The sequence below is a fragment of the Simochromis diagramma genome, unplaced genomic scaffold (genome assembly GCF_900408965.1).
Source record: "Simochromis diagramma unplaced genomic scaffold, fSimDia1.1 OVJJ01000617.1, whole genome shotgun sequence".
Taxonomy (NCBI): domain Eukaryota; kingdom Metazoa; phylum Chordata; class Actinopteri; order Cichliformes; family Cichlidae; genus Simochromis; species Simochromis diagramma.
Window position 1 is genome coordinate 1,054,286 of NW_024386953.1, and position 26,775 is coordinate 1,081,060.

At 42.3% G+C, this 26,775-nt stretch overlaps 1 protein-coding gene across 8 annotated transcripts in view; it reads right to left on the minus strand.

Annotated features, from left to right (window-relative positions):
• Positions 1-26,775, minus strand: part of ryr2a (ryanodine receptor 2a (cardiac)) — a 262,686-nt gene extending 235,911 nt beyond the window's left edge. For all 8 annotated transcript variants that reach the window (XM_040038551.1, XM_040038550.1, XM_040038554.1 and 5 more), the window contains exon 1: positions 26,647-26,775. In XM_040038551.1, coding sequence (XP_039894485.1) covers positions 26,647-26,694 — 48 coding nt within the window. In that variant the 5' untranslated portion in view covers positions 26,695-26,775. The remainder of the gene's footprint in view (positions 1-26,646) is intronic.

The following is a 26,775-nucleotide window of genomic DNA, read 5'->3' on the forward strand; positions in this document are numbered from 1 at the left end:
TGGAAGTAGGCAGAACGGGTGAGATTACTGATGTGAATTAAAGTCTGATAGCAGCAGAAGCACCAAATCCAACCTTCTGAAGGCGAACCATTTCTCACTCACCATCAATAACTCCACAGTTTTCCCTTCTCCTCGGGTTAAGAGCCTTGGTGTCATCTTAGACAGTTCACTTTCCTATAAATCTCACATCAGTAATCTCACCCGTTCTGCCTACTTCCATCTACCCAACATTAACAGATTTCACCCAACATTAACAGACCACCACCCGTTGCCTACTGGTGGTGGTCAGAGGGCCCGGTGGCGCCAGTGTCCGGCAGCCTCGCCTCTGTCAGTGCGCCCCAGGGTGGCTGTGGCTACAATGTAGCTTGTCATCACCAGTGTGTGAATGTGTGTGTGAATGGGTGGATGACTGGATGTAGTGTAAAGTGCTTTGGGGTCCTTAGGGACTAGTAAAGCGCTATATAAATACAGGCCATTTACCATAACAGATTGCTTCCTTCTCTTTCCACCCAGTCTACGTCCATTCTTGTCCACAGTCTTGTTACCTCCCGGATTGACTACTGCAACTCTCACTTGCATGGTCTTCCCCAAAAATCCCTCCATAAGTTTCAACTGGTTCAGAACTCTGCTGCTTGCATTATCACCAGAACCCCTCCTACCAGCACATCACCCCTGTTCTTCAGGAACTTCACTGGCTCCCTGTGAAATTCCGGATAATATTCAAACTCCTTCTGCTCACATTCAAGGCCATTCATAACCTCGCTCCTCCTTACCTTTCGGACCTGTTAAGCACTACCTGTTCTGCCCGTTCACTTTGATCTTCTTCTTCTATCCAGTTTGCTGTGCCTTCCTTCCGCCTCACCACCATGGGAAGCAGAGCTTTCAGCTGCTCTGCTCCCAGGCTGTGGAGCTCTCTGCCCCCAGAAATAAGAAACATTGGTTCTCCCCCAGTTTAAATCCCAAATCAAAACCCATCTGTTCAAATCTGCATATTCACTGTGAATCCACTGTTTTATCTGTTTTATTTATTTTATCTTGTGCTTTTGTTTTATTGTTCTTATTTTGTCATTGTTCTATTATGTGTTTTAACCTAATTTAAGTCCTTGGGTGACTTGAAAGGCACTCATAAATAAAATTTATTATCATTATTATTATTATTATTATTATAATTATTATAGAAGGAATGACTTCCTGTAACGCTCCCTCAGACAGCCAGGCTGAAGGAACCTGTTGCTGAAACTGCTCTTCAGATTGTCCAGTGTGTTATGGAGGGTGGGAGTCACTGTCCATGATTACCAGCAGTCAGCAGTCTGTCACTGATCACCTCCTCCAGGGTGGAGAGCTTCACGCCAACAACAGACTCGACCTTCCTGATGAGTTTGTTCAGTCTGTGTCCTTTGCTTTGATGCCTGCACCCCAGCACGCCACAGCAAAGATGATGGTGCTCTCAACAACAGACTGATGGAACATATATATGCAGCCTGCTGCATACATTTAAGAATCTGAGCCTTCGTAGAGAGTAAAGCCAGCTCAGACCCTTTTCGTAGGCAGCGTCCATGTTGGCACACCACTCCAGCTTGTGATCCAGTTGAACTCCCAAAACTTATCGGATGTGACTATTTCGACATCTGTCCCACCAATGCAGAAAGGAGAGGGTCGGGGTCATTCAGCTGCAGGTGATTCACCTCACACCACCTCTCGAAGTGATCCATCAGTCCTTTATATGCCTCTTCCCTTCGTATCTCCACACTTCCAATAATGGCCGTGTCATCAGAGAATTTCTGGGGAAACAAGCTTCTGTGATGTACTTGAAGTCAGCCGTACAGATGGTGAAGAGGAAAGGGGACAGCACATTTCCCTGGGGTGCTCCTATGTTACTGTTCAGACTGTCTGACACACAGCTCTGCATTCTCACAAACTGTGGTCTGCCTGTCAGGTAGTCGCTGATCCACTGGACCAGCAGAGCCTCTACCTGCATGTTCTCCAACTTCTCCCTCAGCAGCTTTTGCTGGATAGAGTTAAAGGTGCTAGAGAAGTCGAAGAACGGAGGTGAGAGGTTAGTGCTACAGGCCTGTAGTCACTTGGTGCCTCTGGATGATTCTAATTAGGCACTGGAACCAAGCAAGATGTTTTCCATAGCACTGGGACTCTCCCGAGGTGCAGGATCAGATTGTATGGTTGATGGAGTACTCCACACAGCTGGCTAGCACAAGCTTTCAGCACTCTGGGACTGATGCCGTCGGCTGATTTCCCCCTGCACGAGCCTCTCCAGCCCTCATCTCACCTGAGTGGGTGTGATATGCAGGTTGGTCTGGCTGATGGGGGGGTGAGATGGCCTCTGGGGCTGTAATGCTTTGCCACCAGGGGGATGCTGGTAATGGGCTTGGCTGGTGGGGTGTGGAGGTGGAGGTGTCACAGGAGCTTAGATCAGTGAGGCGGCTGCAGGTGGGCAGCTCGGGGTACTGATGTTTAAGGAGGGGGAGATGAAGCTAAACCTGCTGAAAACTTGGTTTAACTCGTTAGCCCTCTGCACATCCCCCTCAGTTTCATCACCACCTTTCTTCTGGAAGCCAGTGATAACGCTCAACCCTCAAAAAGGCCCTTTTCTTTTCATTGAGAAGGGCCTTGAAGTTGCTTGTAACCCAAGGTTTGTTATTTGGGGAGCAGCACACCTCTTTGATGGGGATAGAGTTGTCACTGCAGAACTTTATATACTCTGATACGCAGTCTGTTAAACCATCAATGTCACTGCCATGTGGTTCATACAGGACATTTCAGTCGGTGGCTTCCGAAGTGTCTCCATGGCTCACTGAGACCACCTCTTCACAGTTTTTACAGTCACTGACGTCCGCTGAACCACTGGCCTATATGCTGCTATGAGCAGTACAAGGTTGTGATCTGACCTGTCCAGTGGAGGGAGGGCAGTGGAGGTGTAGGCATCTCTGACAGTAGTAAAAAAATAGGTCCAGTGTTCTATTGTCTCTTGTGGTGCATTTTACAAACTGGTGAAAAGTGGGAAGTGTGGAGGAGAGAGATACCTGTTAAAGTCACCTGTGATGAAGATGAAGGCACCCGTTTTATTTGGAGATGTGCGGTCACCGAGCTGATGATGTCACAAGCTACATCGGCCTTGCGGGAACGGGGGATGTAGACAGTGATGGCGATGACACTGGTAAACTGTCGGCGGTGTCTGTGTCCTTTCAAACCGTGAAGAAGCAAGGGATTGAAATATTAGAATCCAGTATCTGATCATTCAGCCACATTTCAGTGAAGCACATTATACTGGACTCTCTGAACTTTCTCTGGGTCCGGGTGAGCGCTTAATGACTTCCGGCACACCGGATTTAAACCTCTTCCTCTTCAACATCTGTTTAATCCCTGCTCGACACCCCCAAGGTCTCCTTCTCAGTTTTTTGGGTATTGTAGGCTTTCCAGCGAAAGAGATAATAGGTGTTCTCAGAGCAAGGAGCTAATCACGTGTGTAAACAGAAGAAGCCATGCTTTAGCTGTAATCCATAAAGAGCATTCCGATGTAGCTTTGCCGCTGCTCCAGGTGGCTCAGCACAGAGTGGAGAGCTACAGTGATGGTGTCTTCTTTACATCTGTTCACACGATATGCAAACTAAACTAGTAGGTGTCGAGATCTGGGGATAGATCATTAATCTTCTGAAGGACTAGTCTCTCAAAGCATTTCATGATTACTGGAGTGAGGGCCACAGGACAATAATCAATAATCATTCAGGCTAGTGATGGGAGATGTCTTTGGCACTGGGGTGATTGTGGCTGATTTTAGACAGGATGGGAGGACTGCCTGATCTTGGAAGAGGTTAAGGGAGAGGTTACAAGCCCCACGTCAGAGTTAAGGATGCCATCATCTGCCTGCTCAATTGTGTTCTTGCCCATCTGGACCAGCCAGGAAGCACTGTGAGGGTCATGTTTTTTTTTACTTTTCAAGTGTATTCAGTACCATCAGGCTAACCCTACTGGGTGATAAGCTGACAGTAATGAAGGTGGATACCTTTCTCATGTCCTGAATTCTCCACAATATGTGTGTCTTCAACGCTGTGTCTGACAAGGTGATCAGCCACACCCTGGCACCACAAGGGACCGTCCTCTCCTCTTTCCCATTTGCTCTATAAACCACAGACTTCAGCTACTGCACAGACACCTGCATCTTCAGAAGTTTTCTGATTGCTCTGCAGTGGTTGGATGCATCAGTGATGGTGATGAGATGAAGTAGTGGGCTGTGGTGCACTCCTCTGTCATGTGGCACAAGCAGAATCATCTGCAGCTCAATGTGACAAAGACAAGAAAAGAGGTGGCTGAGATTTTCTGAATCATCTGCCAGACAATGCTTACTATTTTTTATGAGTCTGTTGCATGCTGGGGCAGCAGGTTAAGGTACGCAGATGCCAGTAGATTCAATAAACTGATTAGCCAGGCCAGTAACATTGTGAGGGTGAAGCTGGACTCTCCAAGGGTGGTTGTCAGAGAGTCGGATGCTATCCGAGATAAGGACAATCATTAAAGAGAATCGCATTGTTATGGGGAAACCTACAAACCCTGAGTGGACCCGGAGGGGGCACTCCACCCTTTTCTAGCTGAGGACCTCTGAGACCTCTGATTTGGAGGTGATGATTCTCATTGCCACCGCTTCACACTCTGCTCCAAGCCGTTCCAGTGTGAGCTGGAGGCCGTCACCTGATGAAGCTAACAGAACCACATCATCTGCAAAAAGCACAGATGAGATTCTCTGGAAGTGGAAGCCTTCTGCCACTTGGCTACGCCTAGAAATTCTGTTCATAATTTTTATGAACAGAATCGTTGACAAAGGACAGTCCTGGTGGAGTCCATCACCCACTGGAAACAAGTTGACTAATTGCTGGCTATGCAGAGCAAACTTTTGCAACGGTTGCATAAGGATTGAATGGCCTGTAGCAATCTGCCAGAAACCCTTACTCCCGAAGCAACTTCCCGAAGGACACTCCAAAGGACACAGTTGAATGCCTTCTCCAAGTCCACAAAATACATGTAGACCTTGCGGCCACAGCTCAGTGCAGCAGGATCAGCAATGGAAGTGCTCCATTGATCCATTTGAACTCAATGTCCCCAGTCTCCCTCGGAATGCTGTCGAAGCTCTGCTGGAGGCACGAGTTGAAGATCTCATGGACCCGGGCCTCTGTCAGGCGTTCCCAGCACACCCTCACTATACGTTTAGGTGCAGATGATCTGTCCAGCATCCTCCCCTGCCACCTGATCCAACTTGCCACCAGGTAGTGTTCAGCTGACAGCTCAGCCCCTCTTCACCCAAGTGTCCAGAACATATGGCCAGATGATACAATTACAAAATTGATCATCGACTTGCGGCCAAGAGTGTCCTAGTGCCACAAGCACTTATGATAGTACAGGAGAACTTCTACTCTGCATATCATCAAAATCTGACAGTTTTGCTGGCTGTCAGGTATTTAGTAGTGCTGTCAGCATTAATCTCGTTACGCGAGCCGCGTTAACTCGCTAATGGAGATTTGCAGCGTTAATGCGGTTATGGCGTTAACGTCATTTTAGAGAGATTAACGCTGATAGTATTTAGTAATTCACAGAAGCAGCAACTGATTTATGGTAAATGCACTTAAGAAATGACAAAATGCATAGCATTGCATAGCATAAACTTTATTGAATCAAACATTCCTTTTATGCAAACTGCATAATTATTGCATACCACATACAATAAATCGTTGTAAAACAATACATCTGTCTGGTTAGTTTTTTAGTTCATTTTTTGGCATTTAAATTAGTTTAGATTGATTTTGAAATATGTAATTTTTCTTGTATTATTTTATTTATTTTTAATATTACTGGACCTTGTTTACTAACTTAAGCATGGAAACATTCTTAGTGTGCACAGAAAAATTAGTTTGTACATAAAATCACTTTCAGATTCACGATAGATGCACACAGGCCAATTCTTATTACACATCCAATCTTCAGTCTCTCAGTTCTGTGTGTAAAGAAACAAGTTCAAGTTGAAGTTAAGGGAGCACTGACAATATTGTAAGAGAGAAGCAGAAAGTTGGACAGAGTCTGAAAGTAAAATCGGGTACAAAGAAGTAAGCCAGAAAGGTGCTGCTTTCTTTTGAACAGTGTCCTTGCTGGCATCAATACCTAGACCTAGCTAGCTTGCCATCGCCAGTGTGTGAATGTGTGTGTGAATGGGTGAATGACTGAATGTAGTGTGAAGCGCTTTGGGGTCCTTAGGGACTAGAAAAGCGCTATACAAATGCAGGCCATTTACCATTTACCATTTAGATCCTATACTGGTTGCACAGGATCCAGGATCCCACATGAATATGTGCCATTACTTGAAGGTTTGCAAAGTCTCAGGAGCCTGGAGATTCCAGGAGACAGGCAGTTACTCAAGAAGACATGGACAGGGACATGGAAGGTCCTTAACCCATCAAGAGAAGTGGTACAATATCAGGGTGTTTACCCTGAGCAAGAGTCTGCCTACAGGGATGAAGTAGCGAGGCTGACAGCGTGGTACAACCTGCTCCTGAACACATTTAAGAACAAGGAGATTGTTGTGGATTTCAGAAAACTGACATTAAAACCACTTTACATCAATAGGGATGGCGTGGAGATGGTGTCAGACTTCCGCTTCCTGGGAGTTCATGTCACGGAGGACCTGTCCTGGGGTGTGAACACAGCAGAGCTGGCAAAGAAGGCTCAGCAAAGATTTTATTTCCTGAGAATCCTCAGGAAAAATCATATCCTTCAAAAGCTGCTGGTGTCTTTCTATCGATGTTCTATCAAGAGCATCCTGTGCTACTGTCTTTTTTCCAGCTGCACATCATCACAGAGTGAAACACTTCAAGGGACTGTAAAGATTGCCCATGAGATCATCGGTTGTTCTTTACCCTGCCTGGATGAACTGCACAGCTCTCTATGCCTCAGGAAAGCAAGAAATATCATAAAACACTCCTCACACCCTAGCTCATAATCTGTTCCAACTGCTGCCATCAGGCAAAAGATACCAGCGCATCAAAACAAAGACAAACAGTCTGAATAGCCATTTCCACCCTGTAGCTGTTGAACTGAATGACATGTACGTAATCACCTCTAATTCAGCCTGACAAGTAAAGTGCAATGGATGCCATGTGTAATATTGTTTATGTGCAATAAGGTTTTATATGAGCAATAAGGTTTTATTTATTATACTGAATGACTGTGTTCTAACTAATTTTTTATATTATTCTTTTGTAATTATATCGAAACTTTTCTTTCTAGACACCACAAGGACTGCACTTAATTTTGTTGTACTTATTACAATTAGGGGTGGGCAGTATAAAGTAGAATAAAGTGGGCAGTATGCGGTAGAAATTATATGAAATGATGTGAATTTGACCAATGGTAGAGATTTTGACTATACCGCTCTACCGCAGTAGCGCATGTTGATGGCGTCATCAAGCTATGCTTGTTTTGGTCAAAAGCATCGCAGCGCCTGCAAGCAATATCATCTACAAATTATGCCAGCGACAGTAATAGCGAAGAGACGAAGCACGTTTTGGAATATGAGGAAAGCCAAAAACGGTGCTTCCTCCACTTCCGTAACGTTGATTCATTAATGCTGAATTCTCTGGCAGCTGCTCTATTCCCATGTTGTTGCAGTACATTAATGACTAACCCCGTATTGTGGATGGATTATCTCAGTTGTTCTCCTGACTGAAGCTTAGTCCGTTTACAGCATCCTGCCATGCGATTGCATTTGTCCCTAACCATCGGGAACCCTCACGTTAACTTTTATCGAGTGGAAAAAAGTTAGCATTCATCCTCCAGCTTCACAGTTTATGTTATGCTAACATAGCTGTGTCGCTAGCACATCACGTAGCACATGCTACATGCATGAATTTTGTCAGAAATCTCTCAGTCAGAACATGCTATATCATGTTTAGGTGGAAACTAGCGAGCTAACTTCCTGCTAACTGCTAACTGTTAAATTTAATAAATTCTGTTTTCATGGATGCCTGGATGTTAAACTTCATTGTTACACCTGATAAAGCAGCAATGCTGATTATTTTATTAAAGATAAAATAATTTAGACAGTTTTTAACTCTCAGTGATGTCGCAGTGTTCGTTTGACTCTAGGACCTGAAGTGGACGGAGTTTTGGACCCAGATTACTCTGCGAGGCTCCTGACTACGGTAGCCGTAATGCTCCGACAATCCAACAAGCGGTGCGGCTTCATAGCTTACCAAAGTTGACTAAAACATTTTTTGACAGATTTTTGTGCACCATGTACCACATAAAATCGGTTTAAGGTCAGTAAGCACAACCAGAATTCATTATAAGGTGCACCGTTGATTTTTGAGAAAATTTAATTATTTTAAGAGCGCCTTATAGTGCAGAAAAAACATTATACAGAAGAAAAGAATATATCGCAATATATATCGTTACCGCACATGCTTCAAATTATACCATGATATGGATTTTAGGCCATATCGCCCAGCCCTAGTTACAATGACAATAAAGATATCTTTCATTCTGAGGTTCCAGATCTGAAAGGGTCTGGATAAGCTGTAGAGAACATTATGCTGTTTATAGCATCATTCAATAGGGTGGCTGTAGCTCAGGAGGTAGAGCAGGTCATCTACTGATCAGAAGGTTGGTGGTTTGATCCGTGGCTCCTCCAGTCTGCATGCCAAGTATCCTTGGGCAAGATACTAACCCCAAATTGCTCTCCGATGCGTTCATTGGAAGGTGAATGTGTATGAATGATAGTTAGGAAGCACTAAGAAACTTAGAAGACAGTGCTGGTGTGAATGTGTGTGATTGGGTGAATGTGGCATGTTGTATACAGCGCTTTGAGTACTCCGGGAGAGTAGAAAAGCGCTAAATAAGAATCAGTCCATTTACCAATACGACCAGTGTCAGTGATGGTCTGGGGAGGCATATCCATGGAAGGACATCCAGACCTCCACAGACTGGGCAACAGCACCCTGACTGCCACTAATCACAATGAAATCCTTGGACTCACTATCACACCCTGCAGTGGGCCCTGCACAATGGCCAGCTTTTTATGCTGTCAGTTCCTGGAGGATGAAGGGATTGATACCATTAAGTGGCCTCACATTCCCCTGACCTAAATCCAATAAAACACCTCTGGCCATGCCAATTATGTTTTGGCCCATCTAGTACCAGCAATTTGAACCTCAGACTGTCCAGAAGATCAGTTACACATTAAACACCATACAGTGTTCCTATGCTAGAAATGTGTCTAGTGGAGCTGAGATAGGAGCTGATGCACCATCGACAGAACAGTTGTCCCTGGAGAAAGAGGTCTTCGTCTTTTTTGCTTAAAAATAACACCAAAAAAAAACAAAAACAGACAGATCTCCGTTCAGGGTGAGGATATTTCAATCTGTCCCTTACTCCCATGGAGAAAGCAGCATTCATCATCCGACTGATTTACTGAAACAGGCAAGAGAAACAACTTAAGGAAACATATTATTTCAATAGAATACCAGACAAAAAAGGACACTAATATTGCCCAACATGTCTGATACCTCAAAAAGCAGCAGAAAGTACAAGCTACCTTGGATGGATAAAGTTAAATGGAATACCTGAAGAGGTCAAAGTGATTTGTATTGAAGAAATAAGAGAGGAGAATCCAAATAAGGACAGCATTATTCTGGAATATCATGCTGATCTCCACTGTGTGTTTCCTTTTCTTTGCTTTGCTTGTTTTCCTGTGACTGTTACAAAGACAATCAACATAAAAAAAAGATTGACAAATAATTGGAGTGCAACATTTTATGAGGATTGCTAAAATGGATGGAGTAACTTAAATAACAACAGTAGAACAAAAAAATAAGTATTTAGGACTGTTTGAATTGTTGTCTATGAAACATGATTAATTAATCCATTAAAAACAAAAACTCCGGTTCAGATGAGTCATTATGATTTTTACTGACCAGAAATAGTGAGTGGAGGAGGGCTTGCATTATATATAAATTAATTGCAGCAAAGTTTTTAATATTTAATGTAAATAATTTCATAGAATGCCTCACATTTAGGGCTGCCACGATTAGTCGACGACAAATTTAATAGTCGACACGTCGTTTGAAGCTTTGTAAGATACTGAAAGACGCAGGAATAAGTAGTAGGATTTAAGAGTGTAATAACGGACTGAAACAGAAGATGGCAGCACTGCATCTACAAGGATGCCAGCTGCCGTTAAACAAGAAGAAGCAGTGTCTCGTAGCTATGTCCAAATTCAGGGGCCGTTTACATTACATTACAGCAACGCGACACAGGCTGTGCAAATTCGAAGACTTCTCCAAATACGGCCGACAAGTATGTCCTCCTTTTCCCCAGATTTGAAGGATGGGTCGGGTGGCCCAACCTATCCCAGAATTCATAGCGCGGGCCAGCCAATTCCAGTTTCCAACAATGGCGGCAGCTACTTAGTTTTAATATTACTCTTATTATTCTTTCTGGGTCACAAAATAAACTTTTAACATATTTTCAGTCGAGAATGTAGCTGTGTAAACTTCAAATATCTGCTCAGTTTATCAAGACACCACATATTTTCAAAAGCTCCGACGTCTTCGGAGACGTCTGTTATCCACCAGCTCGATAGCTCGGGGGCAAGGCTCACTAGAACCAGCAAGAACAGCGAACTCCCGGCACATAATTTTCAAACCCACCTTTCGCTACTCAGGTTAAACATGATATAGGAGTCACTTAGATAACTTAAAAATGTTATTGTTTGGCTTTTTTCAGTGTTTTATTTGTTGCTCAGTAAATCGGTTTGGCTGAGATTAAAGTTATAGTTTTTACACAGCTGAATAAACGTCAAACAGAAAACTGATTAAACAGATTAAACAGGTGAGATGGTCGAGAATATACTCCAGTGTCCTGTTAAATTTTAGGGAGCAAGGAGCAGACGGCTGAGCATTAAAATTTTAATAAACTATCATCTTGACTTTATTTTTAGTTAGCACATACCTTAAACACTTCAAGCTGTAAGCTAACGATAGTTATTATAAGACGCATGCTGATGCAATAACCTGTACGTTTTACGTCCAATGGATGCATGATCTGACTAGTCGACTAATTGCAAAAATAATCGGTGACTAGTCGACTATCAAAATAATCTTTTGTGCAGCCCTACTCACATTATGTACTAAATACACCCTCCCAGTTTAGCACTCGAGCTGAAAAATTTCCCATCTCTTCTGACATGGTAGTGTTGGTGCTGCCCTGCATCAGTGTTTGTGGCTTCATGTCAGTGCATTTCAATTTCTGGTCAGATTGTTAGTGCTTCTGGATTTATATACACTTTTGATGGGCTACATACCACAGGCATTCAAGCTCGCAGTAATTAAACCATTAGCCATCACTTGACCCAGTTGTCTTAGCCAATTATCTGCCATGTATCTCCATCTTCCTTGATGCTGTTGACCACAATATCTCACAATAGAAATTAGAGCATGTCATAGGATTTAAAGATACAGCACTTCAGCTCTTTGAATTGCATCTGTCTAACAGAGTCCAGTTTCTTCATGTAAATGGGGAGTCTCATCACACACTAAAGTTAATAAGTTCCACAGTGTTCTGTGGTAGAACCCATTCTATTTACATTACACACGCTTCCCTCAGGCAGTGTCAGTAGCCCTTTTTCCAACAGTACCTCTACTCAGATTGACTCGCCATGATTCGCCACAGTTTTCAGGCTTTCCCATTAGGTCATAGTAGCTGGTACCAGGTCCTTAAATAGTACCTGCTCGGCCGGGGTTCAAAGCAATCTGAACAGGTACTAAAAATGTGATGTCGTCAGACTGCATGCCACCGATTGGCTGGTCAGTGGGGTCACTAGATGAGTCACGAGAGTGCTTGATTGTAATAGAAAACCAGTCGATCTGAGTCAAGTCATGGCAAGCCGTGGCAAGTCGAGCCGAGTAGGTACTAATGGAAAAGAGGCTAATGAGAGAAATTTAAGTTCATAACATGAATGTAGTCGTCGCATTGAAATGTAATTATTATGTGATTGCAATGTTCAAAATTTGGTGTTTAATCTGGATTCATGTTGTGTTGTCGCCACCTACTGGTGGACCTGAGTGTGGCGCTTTGTGGTGCACATGCTTTGGGGTGATGCTCAATTAAGCGCACATGTCACCATAGACTGAAGGCTCGAGCCAGAAAGAGAATGCTGGCTTGTGTAAAAGGTGGAAATATAGAAGATATGGACTACAATTGCTCACGAATGTTCAGTAGAAAGGCGCACACGGTATGTTGGTGCATTTACTTTGTGTGTATGTTTTATTTGAGTTGTAATTTTTGTTCTGCTGATGTAATATCCGTGTTTTTCATTGATCATTTCATCATAGTTTTTCACGGTGTTTGCTGGTGAAAAGAAGATTAAAATACTGGCTGAACATCAGTTGGAGCATGGCCCTTTATTCTACTTCGAACATGAAAAACCTTCAGGAGCAGTTACAATGAACATAAATTTTAGTTCATAGTAATTGCTTCAGTTCATTTACAAGAAAAGGAAATTAAGAAATTGAATCTGGGTTTTCATTAGTTTATTCATTTAACAACCTTCTAAAACAACCTCATAATTTAAAGGCCTTATTCCAGGTCATTCCAAATTCTAGCCACACTATTTATATCATTATGTTATCAACAATCCCGCAAACTATACTGGATGAGATCTGAAGGCCTAGGACAGTTTGTGTACTTATCAGTGTTTTGTGTCAAGATGAGTAACAAATCTCAGTCAGTGGACTGAAACTGCAGTCACTTGAAGAAGTGGAAAAGGGTCAATGGTCACTACTGAGGTATTTACCTGATTTTTATTACATTTTGATATTGTCACGTCTCTGCATATTATCACTTACATTGTCAACGACTTATACTGTTAGTTTATAACGGTATCCCACATAGCAGACAGGTCTGGCCCAGATCTGGTGTCAAGCCTGCACTGCTGGCTGACTTCTGGCATGATAAGACGTATGTCATTCAGATATGGGCCAGGCCTGATGGCACTGTTTATGTGATGGCATGCCACATCTGGCTCGATTGTGGTTTGGTTTATGTGACCCAGGCTCATAGCAAACAGGTCTGGCCTGGATCCGGCATCAAGCTGGTACTTCTGACTGACTGGTGTCATGGCAGAGTGTATGTCAACCAGATGTGGGCCAGGTCTGGCAATGATGGCACTATTTATGTTCCTATTTTGCTATTTTAGTTAGAAGACCCAAATGCCATTTGCAGTACTATACTGCTATGGTAGCCAACGTTTCAAATGCAGGTTTAACAGGTTTGTGAGTGTACACTTTATCCAAAACCTAGTGATGGTTTACTCATCGTTGCCAGTGGGTGGCTGTAGCTCAGGCAGTAGAGCAGGTCATCTACTGATCGGAAGGTTAGTGGTTTGATCCCTGGCTCCTCCAGTCTGCATGTCAGGAATGTGAATGTGTCTGAATGTAGTTAGCAGAAGGTGTGTGATTGGGTGAATGTGGCATGTTGTATAGAGCACTTTGAGTAATCTGGGAGAGTAGAAAAGCGCTATATAAGAATCAGTCCATTCACTGAACAGAGTTTCGTCATGCTACTTTTGCACTATTATGTTCTGGCACATGTTGTTATTACATGGCTTGATTAAGGTACGCATTAGGCTGACATCTGGGGCCAGAGCTGAAACTGTTCTGGGCCAGCACAGGACCACCAGTGTGTCTGCAACTGGCCTTGTTATGGCCCATGTGTGGGCCACTCTGGCAAACCAGATCTGGGCCATCATTCGTTGCGGTGTGTGGGCCATGTGTAAGCACATTGTGTGGGCCTGATCTGGGCCATACCAATTTTGCTATGTGGGATGTTGTTGTTTGTCGGCTCTTGTCAGCTGTCTGGAGACAGGAGGATTGCAGACAAACCTCCTGTCAGTAACTAATTGTGATAATATCAAGAATGAATAAACATGTCCTTGTAAGAGTTCTTATGTTAGAGCCTAAACTTCAGTTCAGGAGTAAGGCTTCAGTTGAGGAGGAAGAGGATGAAAGGCAGTTGCAGAGAGTAGTGGTGGAGGAGGCAGCTTAAAAAAGCTGAGAACAAAAATAAATAGAAAAATGTTAAATGGTTAAATATTGTTCGACTGTAACTGTTATTACTATTTATCTGATTCCACTGTATCACATAAATACTTTTTGCTTGTCTTCTTCTATCCAAATCAGCAGAAAGTGATTAACAAAGATTCTCTTTCTGTCGATGGTGATTGCTGCTCCCAACAGTGCAGCAGAATTGGCAGGCATCATCATGTCCACTATAGCAGAAACCTCACGTCACATGCAAAGTCTCAATACACTGATGCCAGTGACGTGGGATTGGGCGCAGTTATGGCTCAACAGACTGAACTTTGCCAGCTGCAGCTTGAACCAAACAGAAATAAATGACTTCACCACAGAGCAGGAGCATCTCGCTGTTGTGTTGCTGTCGCTGCTGTGGAAAAACGGTGGCATTACCTGAAGGAAGGCATTTCACTTCCCTTGTACCAAATCTTAGAAATATGGTATTTAACCACATCCTTCTTCTGGATGGCTTTAGCTTGGCCTCAAGTATCAATGTGAGGAATCTTGATTAGATTCTTGACCAGGATATATGCTTCAGTGGTGGGGTTTCCTAGATATGCTAATCAAATGTAAAATTTGAACTATTACAAATAATGAAGAAAGAAGTCTGGGATCACATGAAGAGATAAAAGTCACTGAGACAGTTTGTAGCCAGAGACTTTTACAGTGCTAAACCAAGCCTTATATGCCATATAGTATGAAAGAATGCAAATGCAGGCCACCATATGTCAGAGTGATACATTTGATGCTAGCTTAATTAGATTCATGTCCCTTTCACATAAGCACTGAGAGACTCTGGAGATCAAACCCAGTGTGACTGAAAACTATTCTGACAGTCTAAGCTATTCTGCAGGGATTCACCTTCAGCTTTATCAAACTGAATTTATTGACTCTGAATATATTTTTTAAAAGCCCAGTTTACTGAAACAAGCCAAGCTCAAAAAATTAAACAAGCACATCTGTTCTATTAGGACTATTTAATATTACAATTGCTAAGAAAAGAACATTCCCAATTAAGATTCTGACTCATGCCTCGCCCTGTTCATCCTCCTTTGAACCTGTTAAAGGTCACCTTCAAAGCATGTTCACAAGCCCCGGTGTACGCACAGTCCTGTAGACCGCTGGTAGCACTCCCACTGCTTACCTTTTGACCCACTAGGCATCCATTATTCTGTCTTTAAATGTAAACAGTTGACATCAACTGTAATAATAGATTTCTATGAATATCGCGTATATCGTAGTCCTGTTTACATAATCAAAATCCTGTGAAACAGTTCCACCTTTACAGGTATCCAAATGAGAGTCACTGATACCCTCTACAATAACCTGAGGAGGCGTGGCATGCAGAGACATTCACAGACAGGCAAGCAGAGACAACCCCGTTCTGAGAAAACCACAAATCGATTAAAAAAAATGCTGTTTATGAGCTCACAAACAGACAAAGAACTATCTTCAAATACATGAATAATAAAGAATCAGCTGAATTAAAAGGCTTGAGTGACATGGTTAACTGTGCATATCTACAGAGGACTAAAGGCTGTTTAAACATCTTACATTCAGAGATTCTCACAGATGCTAATCTAAAGTGCTGAGTGAGCCTGCACATGCTCAACTTGTAAGAACCACCGTTCCCTCTCCATCATCATTACAGCTTCCCCTGCTAAAGTTCAAAAGGAGTTATTAACAACTTTTTATCACTCATTCTTCTCTAGATCACATACTCTGACCAAGAGGAAACTCATCTGTCAAGATGCTAAATCACTGAAGCTCGTGTATCTGTTAATGCTAATTATGTTTCCATAAAAAGAGCTGATTGAAACTGATGTCTGAACAGTGAAAGCAGACCAGCTGGTCTCTCAGCTTGCCCAGCTCCAGTCAGTGTCAGTGTCCAATGAGAACGAAATAATCGCAACTTTCAGCAGCAATAACCAACAGGTCAGGAGTTTTATGACAGCGGTGCTGGAGATGAAAGGAGAGAGATCGCTATACTTTGAAATACAAAACAACATTAAAAAAGCTGAGAACAAAAATAAATAGAAAAATGTTAAATGGTTAAATATTGTTCGACTGTAACTGTTATTACTATTTATCTGATTCCAAAAAATCAGATGAATATCAGCCTGGGCCAATGACAACGGGAGGAAACCAATATGTGAAAGAAATGAACAACAGTGTACTGATTTTCAGTTACTTACACCTTCTTTAATACGTAGTATGACCTCTACAGCTGAGACTAATGAGTGTTTTTTGTAATTGCTGTGTTTTCCCCCATGTTAGCACATCTGTATCATGAGGAATCTGCTGTATTCAAACAGTGAAGTGTGAAATAATCCTCATTTCAACACAAATTCAGACTCGGCTCAAACTCACAGATGGCTGTCAGCTCGATGTTAAGAGGCTGCTGTACACCTGCGGTTAATAATACAAATAACATGAGTACTGTAATGTGGTAATTGTTTTTCATTCTCATTTGACAAAGAAGGAAAAACAAAAACTCAAAAATGCACTGAGGCCTCAAAATGCAGAATCTCAATCCAATGGCTGAGCTTGCCATGTCCATACTGTATATACAGGCTACTGCCTGATACGAGTGAGGACGTTTGCATTCTTGACTGCTCTGACATTACTGTCAACTTTTTAAAAAAAATATTTTGAATTGTCTGAAATTCAGTCACAATAAAAAACTGTTTTTACTTCCAAAGTGTCAGCGCTAACACCGTCTCACCAGTCACCCAAATTTTCATGGTTTCCAGACAATATTTGTATCTAGAAATCCAATTAGCCTCTGGGCCCAGAAATGATGCAGAGACATTTTGATGCGACCTGAAAATGTTTAATCTCGGGTGAAAAATGTTAGGGCACTAATGGCTGGCCAGCATACAGCTGGTTTGTTCGTTCTTGGTTTCAGCAGGTCAAATTCATGCAAATGATTCTGACCAAATGCACATTAACATGTTAAAGCTAAACTCTGTTGAACACTTCACAGGAGTTCACAGCAAGTTGCATAAATGTGCTGTCGCATCTAAATAAAGGTGTATTACACAAACACACAAACACACGCGGGGGCGGTTTTTGATTGATAGCGAGAGAACTGTGCAGCTTTGATGGAGAGGTAACATTTATGAAACTAGGAGGGAAGTCGTTAAACTTTCATACTGAGAAACTGCATGAAAGTAAGTAAGCCTCCAGCTCATTCTGCTGCAGATTTGCTGTTGTGCATGGGATTGTTGTCCTGGAGTATGACCCAGTTTCAACCAAGCTTTAGCTGTCAGACAGATGGCCTCACATTTGACTCTAGAATACTTTGGCAAACAGAGAGTTCACAGTCGACTCTATGACTGCAAGGTGCCCAGGGTCCTGTCCTACGAAAGAGTTCAACATACCCAGGGTATCTTTCCATTAAATGGATTCACTTACCCAAACACTGCCAATCAAGTTAAGCGACCACATGAAGCTGACTGTCAATTCACTGAAGCTTTCTTCCACGTGCTCACATGAAAGGGTGGCAGTGGTAGCATTTGACTAATCACAAATATGGCAGCAAAACAGCTTTTAAATAGAGTATTTAAAAGCAGAATGGGAGGCAGAGCCTTCAGCTGTGAAACTAGCCCCCAGTTTGGATTCAGGAGACAGCCACCCTTTACTTTTAAGATTAGACTTCAAACTTTTCCTCCCTTAGTTATGCTGCAGTAGGTCTAGGTTGCTCGGGGATTCCCATGATGCTCCAAGTGTTTCTTCTTCACTCACCGTTTATTTCCCCACTCACTGTGTTTATGCAACACTCTACATTTAATGATTAATGGCTCTGGTTCTCATCCACAGCATGTCTTTGTCCTGTCTTCCTTCTCTCACCCCAAATGGTCGCAGCAGATGGCCCCTCCCCTCCCTGAGCCTGGTTCTGCTGGAGGTTTCTTCCTGTTAAAAGGGAGTTTTTCCTTCCCACTGTCGCCAAAGTGCTTGCTCATAGGGGGTCATATGATTGTTGGGTTGCCTTTAAGCAACTGTTATAATTTTTGGCACAATGTAAAAAAACCTGAATTGAGTTCAATTGAAGTATGAGGGGTTTGTGCTGATATGCATCATGATGCACATCATGATCAAAGAGCTCCTCTTTAGTATCTCGTTTGGCCAAAAGACACAGTTTCAGAAGTATTGTGGTTTGCTAACACCTTTGCAAACCTGAGCCGTGCTGTCGTGTATTTTTTCAGAGAGGCTTTCTGCTGTCCACGTTCCATAAAAGCCATATTTGCTCAGTCTTTTTCTAATTGTACTGTCATAAACTTTTAACCTTGTACAATGCTAACTCAGGCCTGTAGACTCTGACATTTGGAGTGAATTTCCTGTGGTGTCCACTCCTAGGACAGTACACACTGAGAGTAGATTGATAGACTTTAAAAAGGATTTATAACCCAGACTGATTGGAAGGGTCATAAAGCCCATCAACAATTGCTGATGTCTTGTCTTTGCTTTCACCTCTGCTGTTATAGAGATGGTCACAAATGGTGATGATCAATTAATCAATTGCATTTGATTGTCAATACCTGGATGCTTCTCTTAATTTTTAATTCTGATGGAAGCAGTAGGGGTGTACTTAATGTTTCACACACTGTGTCAACATTTTGGCCTAATTTTTGTTAAATAAATGATAACAGGGTCTCATCGTGAGTTTAATTTTAAGACCTGCTGAGGACAGGTTTATTTGAGCTCTTGTTACATAAAACCTACACTTGAAGAAGGTTGCTTTTTAATATGACATTACTTTTGTTTGTCTGTGCAAGGAGAACAATTTCAGTAACAAACAAAAATGCATCAACTTTGTTTGTTTTGTTTGTTTTCAAACAAGGATTAGTTTATTTCACTAAATAGAACAAATCTGATCCTGCTACCAATGACCACATTACTAGCATTGTGACATGCTTATTTAACACAGCGTGTTTAGTTGGGAATTTTATGTGCATGCTCCTTGAAGTGACAGCAATTGGAAAATTAAAAGAAAGTTTCAAGATTAAGGAGAAAAAGGAAAAAAACCCATACACTGATAGGGTGATGCACTGATTTGACACTGTACCTGTCATAGATAGTCACGGATCTGCACTCTTCTTCTTGCGTCATACTACTTGTTTTAGAAGCTGTGTTCTTAACTTCCATCTGTGTTATAAAGTGTATAGTGGGTCAGCAGCGTGTGTTTAAAAACTGTTTTGCTCCACAGGGCGGTCAGCATGTCCTTACATGGGGAACTAAGCTCCCTTGATGAATTTAGGATGGTGCTTAGATGGCATAATGGGTACATTGAGTTTTATGCTAACACAAATAAGCTCAGCATCACTGCTCCTAAAAACAGTCTACACTCTTTGTGCCATTCCTTACTCTCAAATCCTCTTACAGTAGGCTACACCTCTTTCTGCTAATTTCACCCCCACTGTGGTTACAGGTACTTGTGAAATGATATTATTCACTTTCAGCAGTAACCTGAGTCCATGAAAGCAAACAGCTGAAGATGAGAAAGTGCTATGACAAACATGTTGTTTCCTCTCACAGGGAACTCTAGTCACCATGTCACCATGTCTGTTAGTGAGCAAAACAAGAAGCAATGATGCTGTTATACAACCAGAAAGGAAATGTTAAATGTATTTCATCCTAACATATTTCCTATTGTTGCATGTGTGATGCTAGCATTATACTCTGGACATCCGTTGTAGCCATCAGCCACCTAGAACTGACATTTTGTTAACTTTGTTAGAGATTACCATTTGTGACATCTGCCACCTGACCTCATCACTGTGTACATTCATCCACAGAACTGCACAGAGGTTTGAACAATAGATTCATTCACTTCATTCCTTTGTGAGTAACACTGACACTGCTCGTCAGGTCAGAAAATGTTCTTTTAAATACAAGCGCGTCCATGCTCACAGGTGTACACACGGGTGCTCACACACACAAACTACACCCTTTTTGGCTCCTACCTCAAAGCACACTGTGCGCTGTCGATCTTACGTGCTGCACAATTTTCTTCTGCTGCTTTTTTCTCTTTTTTCTTTCTCAACAGGTGATCCAGGTGATTGATAGATGTATTTTTGTCTGCTTATTTCGTTGGTTTTTGCCCTTTATCCCCGTCCCTCTTCCCCACTGTTTTTCTTTCCCTCTTTCTTTTCCCCAATCAAGTCTGTCCCATATTTAGCAAGTGAAAATAAAATAAAATAAAATAAACAATAAAAGGTAAAAAAATAAATAAATACATAAATAAATGTTCTTGTGTGGCATCGATTACAAATAACATATGTGTTACTTAAAATGGCAGGTTATTTGTATCAAACTGATTCAAAAGTCCCTTCTGTGAATTTCTACTTTAACATGGTGCAGGGATATGTTATTTGGGGGGGGTTGCTTTGCAATGTGGTAGGATCCCCCAAGGAAAAAGGTGTATTACACACACACATGGCTCTTTGTCTGGTCCTGGGTGAGGGACCAGACAAAGAGCAATTCAAAGGACCCCTATAACTGTCAAAAGAGCAAGGGACCTGTGTACCCTGCACAAGACTGCGTTACCACGGCCCGATCCACAAAGAGCGACTGGTGCCCAGGCGCAGTCCGAAAAACCTGCCCTGGCAGACTGATTTCCGACTATCGAGGGTGGCTTTTGGGACATGGAATATCACCTCTCTGAAAGGGAAAGAACCTGAACTAGCTTGGGCTCGGGAACCAGTCTCCTGGAGAGGGGATCGACGTTGTTCCAATCTGGAATTGCCTTCAGTGAGAGGCAGTGAGCAGGGTGGGCAATCCTTTATCTGCTCAGTACACTGGAGTTTCTGCCAGTGAGTGAGGGGGGTGTTTCCCTGCGCCTTCAGCTTGGGGAACAGGTCCTGACTGTTATCTGCGATTATTTGCCAAGTGACAGGTCAGAATACCCAACCTTCTTGGAGTCAGTGGTGGAGGGTGCTCAAGGGTGCTACATGTAGCGAATCCATTTTCCTACTGGGTGACTTTAATGCTCATGTAGGCAATGACAGCAAGACCTGGAGAGGCGTGATTGGGAGGAACAATCTGAAATTAAGGTGTGTTCTGTTATTGGACTTCGTCCATAGTGAACACAGTCCATCAGGGCTGCCCTCTGTCACAGATTCTGGACATAGGCATAGCCAGATGGTGGGAGGCTTTTGCTTTGGTGACCTCAGAATCTCATCCCTCCTTTTTGCAGGTCATGTGGTTCTGCTGGCTTCATGAGGTAGTGATCTGCAACTCGCGTTGGAGCGGCTGAATGTGAAGCAGTGGGAAAGAGGATCTGCACTTCCAGGTCTGAGTCCATGGTCCTCAGTCGGAAAAGGGTGGGGAAAAACTAAACAAACAAAAAACACACTTAGAGTTGAATTTTGCTAATTTTGACCTAAAGCAGGAACATAATGGTTACTTGCCATTTGCATCTTTCATGCAGTTTTTATAAACTCTTTAAAGTGAGAAAATGTAATGGGACAGTGAATTCATCCTTAAGAAGCTGATTTACTTTTCCAGTGTCGCTCCTTAATCCCAGTTAAGTGGAACCAGCTAGTCCCAAACAGGTGTCGTCGTTGTCTCAACTGCAACAAGATAAGCCATCTTCACCTTCTCCTCATTAAAATGCAAGTAGCTGGTTTCCACTCGTTCATCAGTTCCAGTATTAACTGTTCCACTTTTACTTTCTCCCTCTAATGCTGCTTCAACCCTCAGACTTTCATGCTCCAACTTAATCTTCTCAGTTTTTGCTTCCCCATCTCTAATTTCATGTGCTGATCAACAAACAGTTCTGACCTGATATCACTGGACTGCCTCCAGAGGTTTACTTAAAATTGTGAGTCCTTCAACAACACTCCTCAATTAATTCCTTTTTTCCCAGCCCCTACAAATTAACTGTCAACTAGAAGTTCATTTTAAAAATTCAAGAAAAAAACAAACAGACAAAGTGAGAAACACAATCACAGAGAAACTGGTTACACTGTCTCCTCTTGGTTACACTTTCTCCTCTTGGTTACACTGTCTCCTCTTGGTAACACTGTCTCCTCTTGGTTACACTGTCTCCTCTTGGTTACACTGTCTCCTCTTGGTAACACTGTCTCCTCTTGGTAACACTGTCTCCTCTTGGTAACACTGTCTCCTCTTGGTTACACTTTCTCCTCTTGGTTACACTGTCTCCTCTTGGTAACACTGTCTCCTCTTGGTTACACTGTCTCCTCTTGGTTACACTTTCTCCTCTTGGTTACACTGTCTCCTCTTGGTTACACTTTCTCCTCTTGGTTACACTGTCTCCTCTTGGTAACACTGTCTCCTCTTGGTTACACTTTCTCCTCTTGGTTACACTGTCTCCTCTTGGTTACACTGTCTCCTCCTGGTTACACTGTCTCCTCTTGGTAACACTGTCTCCTCTTGGTTACACTGTCTCCTCTTGGTAACACTGTCTCCTCCTGGTTACACTGTCTCCTCTTGGTTAGACTGTCTCCTCTTGGTTACACTGTCTCCTCTTGGTAACACTGTCTCCTCTTGGTTACACTGTCTCCTCTTGGTCTTGAACCAGGGATCTTTTAGGTGTTAACCATTACACTGGAGTAGAGAGCAACCTAAAATACTAGCTTTTACCTACTGCTGCTTCTTTTTACATCAACACAGTGGATATCTTTATTTAAATTGACCTGTACCAGATCTCCTTTGGAATTTTGTGCTCTGGCTTCATTTACTCTCTGCAAACAAACATTTCCCTGTAACAGGGATTAAATGAACACAAACACATAGCTGCTGCCATGCTGTTTGGTTTGTGCTGACACATCATCAGTCACCAGAAACCATGTATTGATCTGCATATAAAGTGCACTTAGCAGGAGTGCTGCAGGATTAGAGGGAGGGATGCAGAGGAACATGAAAGGTAGGAATGGAGCAGGAGGAAGAAGATGAGACGTAGGGGCAGAGGGAAACAAAAGGCCTGCATGTAAATTTACAAGCCGTTATTAAGTCATGCGTACCTGAAAGAAAGCTGCTTTGCTGTTTTGAGTGTCCTAGTCACAGGAAACAGTAAAGGCGTAGAGGCAGTAGGATGAAACATTATCAAGAGGAGCAAACAGTAATTTTTCAGCAAATCCAGGGGTGATGTAGAAATAAGGCTAGGCTAATGCTTTAAAATAAGTAAATACAAAACGCTGTCTTTGTGCAAGCATTGTACAGCAAACATGTCAAAATCCTTAAATAAGCATCAAAGCAGCCAAGATGAGAGTCAGGACATCCAGTCATAAAGTCTGAGCTAAAAAAGAATGCAGGCGTGTGCTGTGCCTTTGAGCCGAAGTGCAAAGTTTATAGAAGCAATCATATGATAACATGAGTCCTGCTAAAACTACTAAACAATGTACATTTAATTCTACACCACAACAGCAGCCACATTTGACATCATTTATCTAAGAGCTACAAATAAACAAACAAATAAATAAATCTAACCACAGGACTATTTTTTACATGTTATTACTGATAATAATATTTAATTATCCCATAAACCTCCTCAGGCACTCTAATATAAGCCTGACACTGCACACTTTGTAAGAGTACTACTTCAAACATAAATAAAAACATAAAAGTACACATAAAACAAATTAACTCATTATAACAAAGCTCACATTATGGACTCATGAATTTCTCTTCAGTCAGTATGTTCAGGAATTACATTAAATGACGAGCTTTGGCATGAAAGCAGTGCCTCCTGCTGCAGCCATGGCTCACAGGCTACCACATGCTGAGATGGCGACTGGTGGAAGCTTGTCTGTGTAGTGACCAGGAGTCTCCACCTCCAACTCTGCTTTTGCTTTTAATTTCCTGCTACGTCTCTGGGTGCTGAAAGCAGCATTCTGAGGAAAATGCCCACAGGACATTATAACAGATCACCTTCACCTTAGTGGTTGAAACACAAGCACCCACTCCAATCATGATGATAATAAACTTGAAGTAAAATGTGCAACTTTCCCTACAATTTCCACAGAACCTGCTAAGATATAAGCTTTCTTAAAATTAGAACCACTGGCAGTGCAATTTAGACTTGACTAAACAGACGGTCGAATAAAACACCCAGTCTGGATACGTCTAAACAAGAAATTTGGTATTTTTATTATAAACATGTTATATTTGTGTAGGAATCATTTTCAAATCTAATATTCAAATCTTATATCAGATGGATGTGGCAGAAAACACTGCCCTCGCATGTGAGCTACAACATATGATACTCTTCAATATTATTATTTAATAGTAACACTGGTATTATATAATGTTTAACATTATATTTTAATGATAATAATAACAAAAATGTAAAATATTACAGAGTGGTTCGTGACCAGATGTGACATGTTGAAATGTTTCCGTTTGAATGCTGAAGTGTGAAGACCGTATGCCAGTTTAGTACAGCTGACAGCTGTAATTGTCAATATAAATGCAAAGACTTGTCTTCATTTATTTTTAATCTAATCCTGTTGATTTTGAAGGAATTAAATTAGGAATAAAACTGATAGTTTTCAAGTAAAAATACATGAAAACCAAAGATCGTTTGACTTGTCATGTGACTCTGCTGCTGCCATCTTGCTGACTGACTATCAGATTCTATAAAAACACTTGTGTTGGTTTTTGAAAGAAAAACAATAATAAAAATAACAATCAGACATAATATTTCACTGTTGAGAAGATTTTCTACAATATTTTACCATTATGAGTTTGATATATCACAATGAGTAGTACTTAGTACTTATTTTAGTGCAATGTGATGCTGAGTGACTGTTAAACACTGGCTCTGATAAAGAAAAAAATATGAACAAGTGTCTATCACAAGCCTCCCCCAGCAGCCTCCTACTAGATGCACGTATGGTAGAAATGTAAAAATCTGTGATTTAGAGAAAAGTTGACCTCGGTGACCTGACGGGTTTGACATTTGAACTTGTCTGAGCCTTTTAGCAGATGCACCTATGGCATGAATTTCATAATCCTGCAAGTTATTCACAAACTGTCCATGTCGCCCAGCAGGGTGACAACAATATCCCATCGGCCTTTTACGGCGGAGGAGTGAAATGATATTCCAGTCAGCTATGTTAATGCATGTGTTATTACTTTCTGAGTTTTAATGGCACAAATGTGACATCCAGTAATAGCTCATCAAAATACCCTAAATGAGCTTCAAAAACTGTCATGGAAGAAGAGACTAAAAGGGCTAAACTACTGAAGTAATCCTGTAACAGTCTGCCGTTTGCAGCTCATTCTAAAACACGGTGAACCTCTGATTCCTTAATATTCAGTCTTTTGACCATCACACTGTCACCCGTGAGCAGCAGCCAACATTTATGTTTTGTGTGCCACCTCGTCTATGGCGCTTTTCTGGGATTCTGTTACATCTGACTGATGAAATAAAGAACAACAAAAGTCCCCCGCCCCAAGCAGAGGCTTGGTCTTTTTATAAACTTGGTCTTAAAAATGCTGTATTGGTTGGAGGCGTTTTTCAATGGCTCTAGAGTTAATCTAACATGTTGTCTTTTGATTGTCAGAATATCCGGAGGAAACGCACACACTGCACTTAAAAGCTTTTGGCTTTGAACCTTGGGTCTGACTCTATTCATATAATACACATTAATCTGACTGACAGAGCATATGAACATTTTTAGCCTAGAAAATTAAGCTCCACTGGATACAGGACAGACAGCGACTGCCCATCTATTCACATTTTCCTACCAAAAACTTCAACCTGTTCCAAGGGTTTTCCAGTATCAGCTCATTGCATCTTAGTACTACTGCAGTCATCAGCAATATGATGGCAACATGTCAGCAACAATTCCCAAAACAAGCAAAACAGATCTGCCAACGCTGGAATAATCTCAGTCCAGGCCAGAAATGCTGCACGCAGACTAAAACTGCACATTAACACGAATGCATATTAATTAAGATGTTGTGTGCAGGTATATCAGACCATCTGTTCCCTTCATCAAGAAAGAAAATACTCTGAGCTCACGCGATCATTCACGTGCAACTTTTTGTAAAGCAACACCTCCTCTCACGTAGACCTCCGGATGACTGACTGATTTCACCGCATGAGCCTTCCAAAGAGGGACGTCCAGTCCTGCTGGAATGAAGTGCAGCAGATGTTGCAGGCTTCATGCTGCCAGTCTGCACCGCACTGCGCCCCGCATCCACCCAATACACAACACCAGCGCCGCCGCGCAGACTGCAAGCTGCTCAGCTCCTTTTTATGAACAACGACAGCAGCACCACACACCGTTCTCCACCTCTCATCTGCTTGTCCTGTCTTTCTGTTAGTGCGTTTTCACGCCTCCTCCACCCCCTGATCTCCTGTCAGCATGATGCGGACTCCCTGACCAGTGACTTCAATGTGGAGGAGCTGTCATCCCTTAATGCGGTAAACTCCCAGCCCACATCACAACACGCACGCACGCACACTCACAGAGCCGAGCAGAAAGACGCAGTGAACTCTCACTGCAGCGCCGGTATTTTGCTCCAGAAGCAGCAGAGAGACACTTACAGTACGCAAGAACTGGATTTCATCCTCGCCTTCTCCTCCTTCAGCCATGGTTAGTGTTCACACGGTGAGGCTCGTACAGCGTCTGTGTGCCGAGGCTGGCTGTGCTTGTGTGCGAGTGTGTGTGTTGTG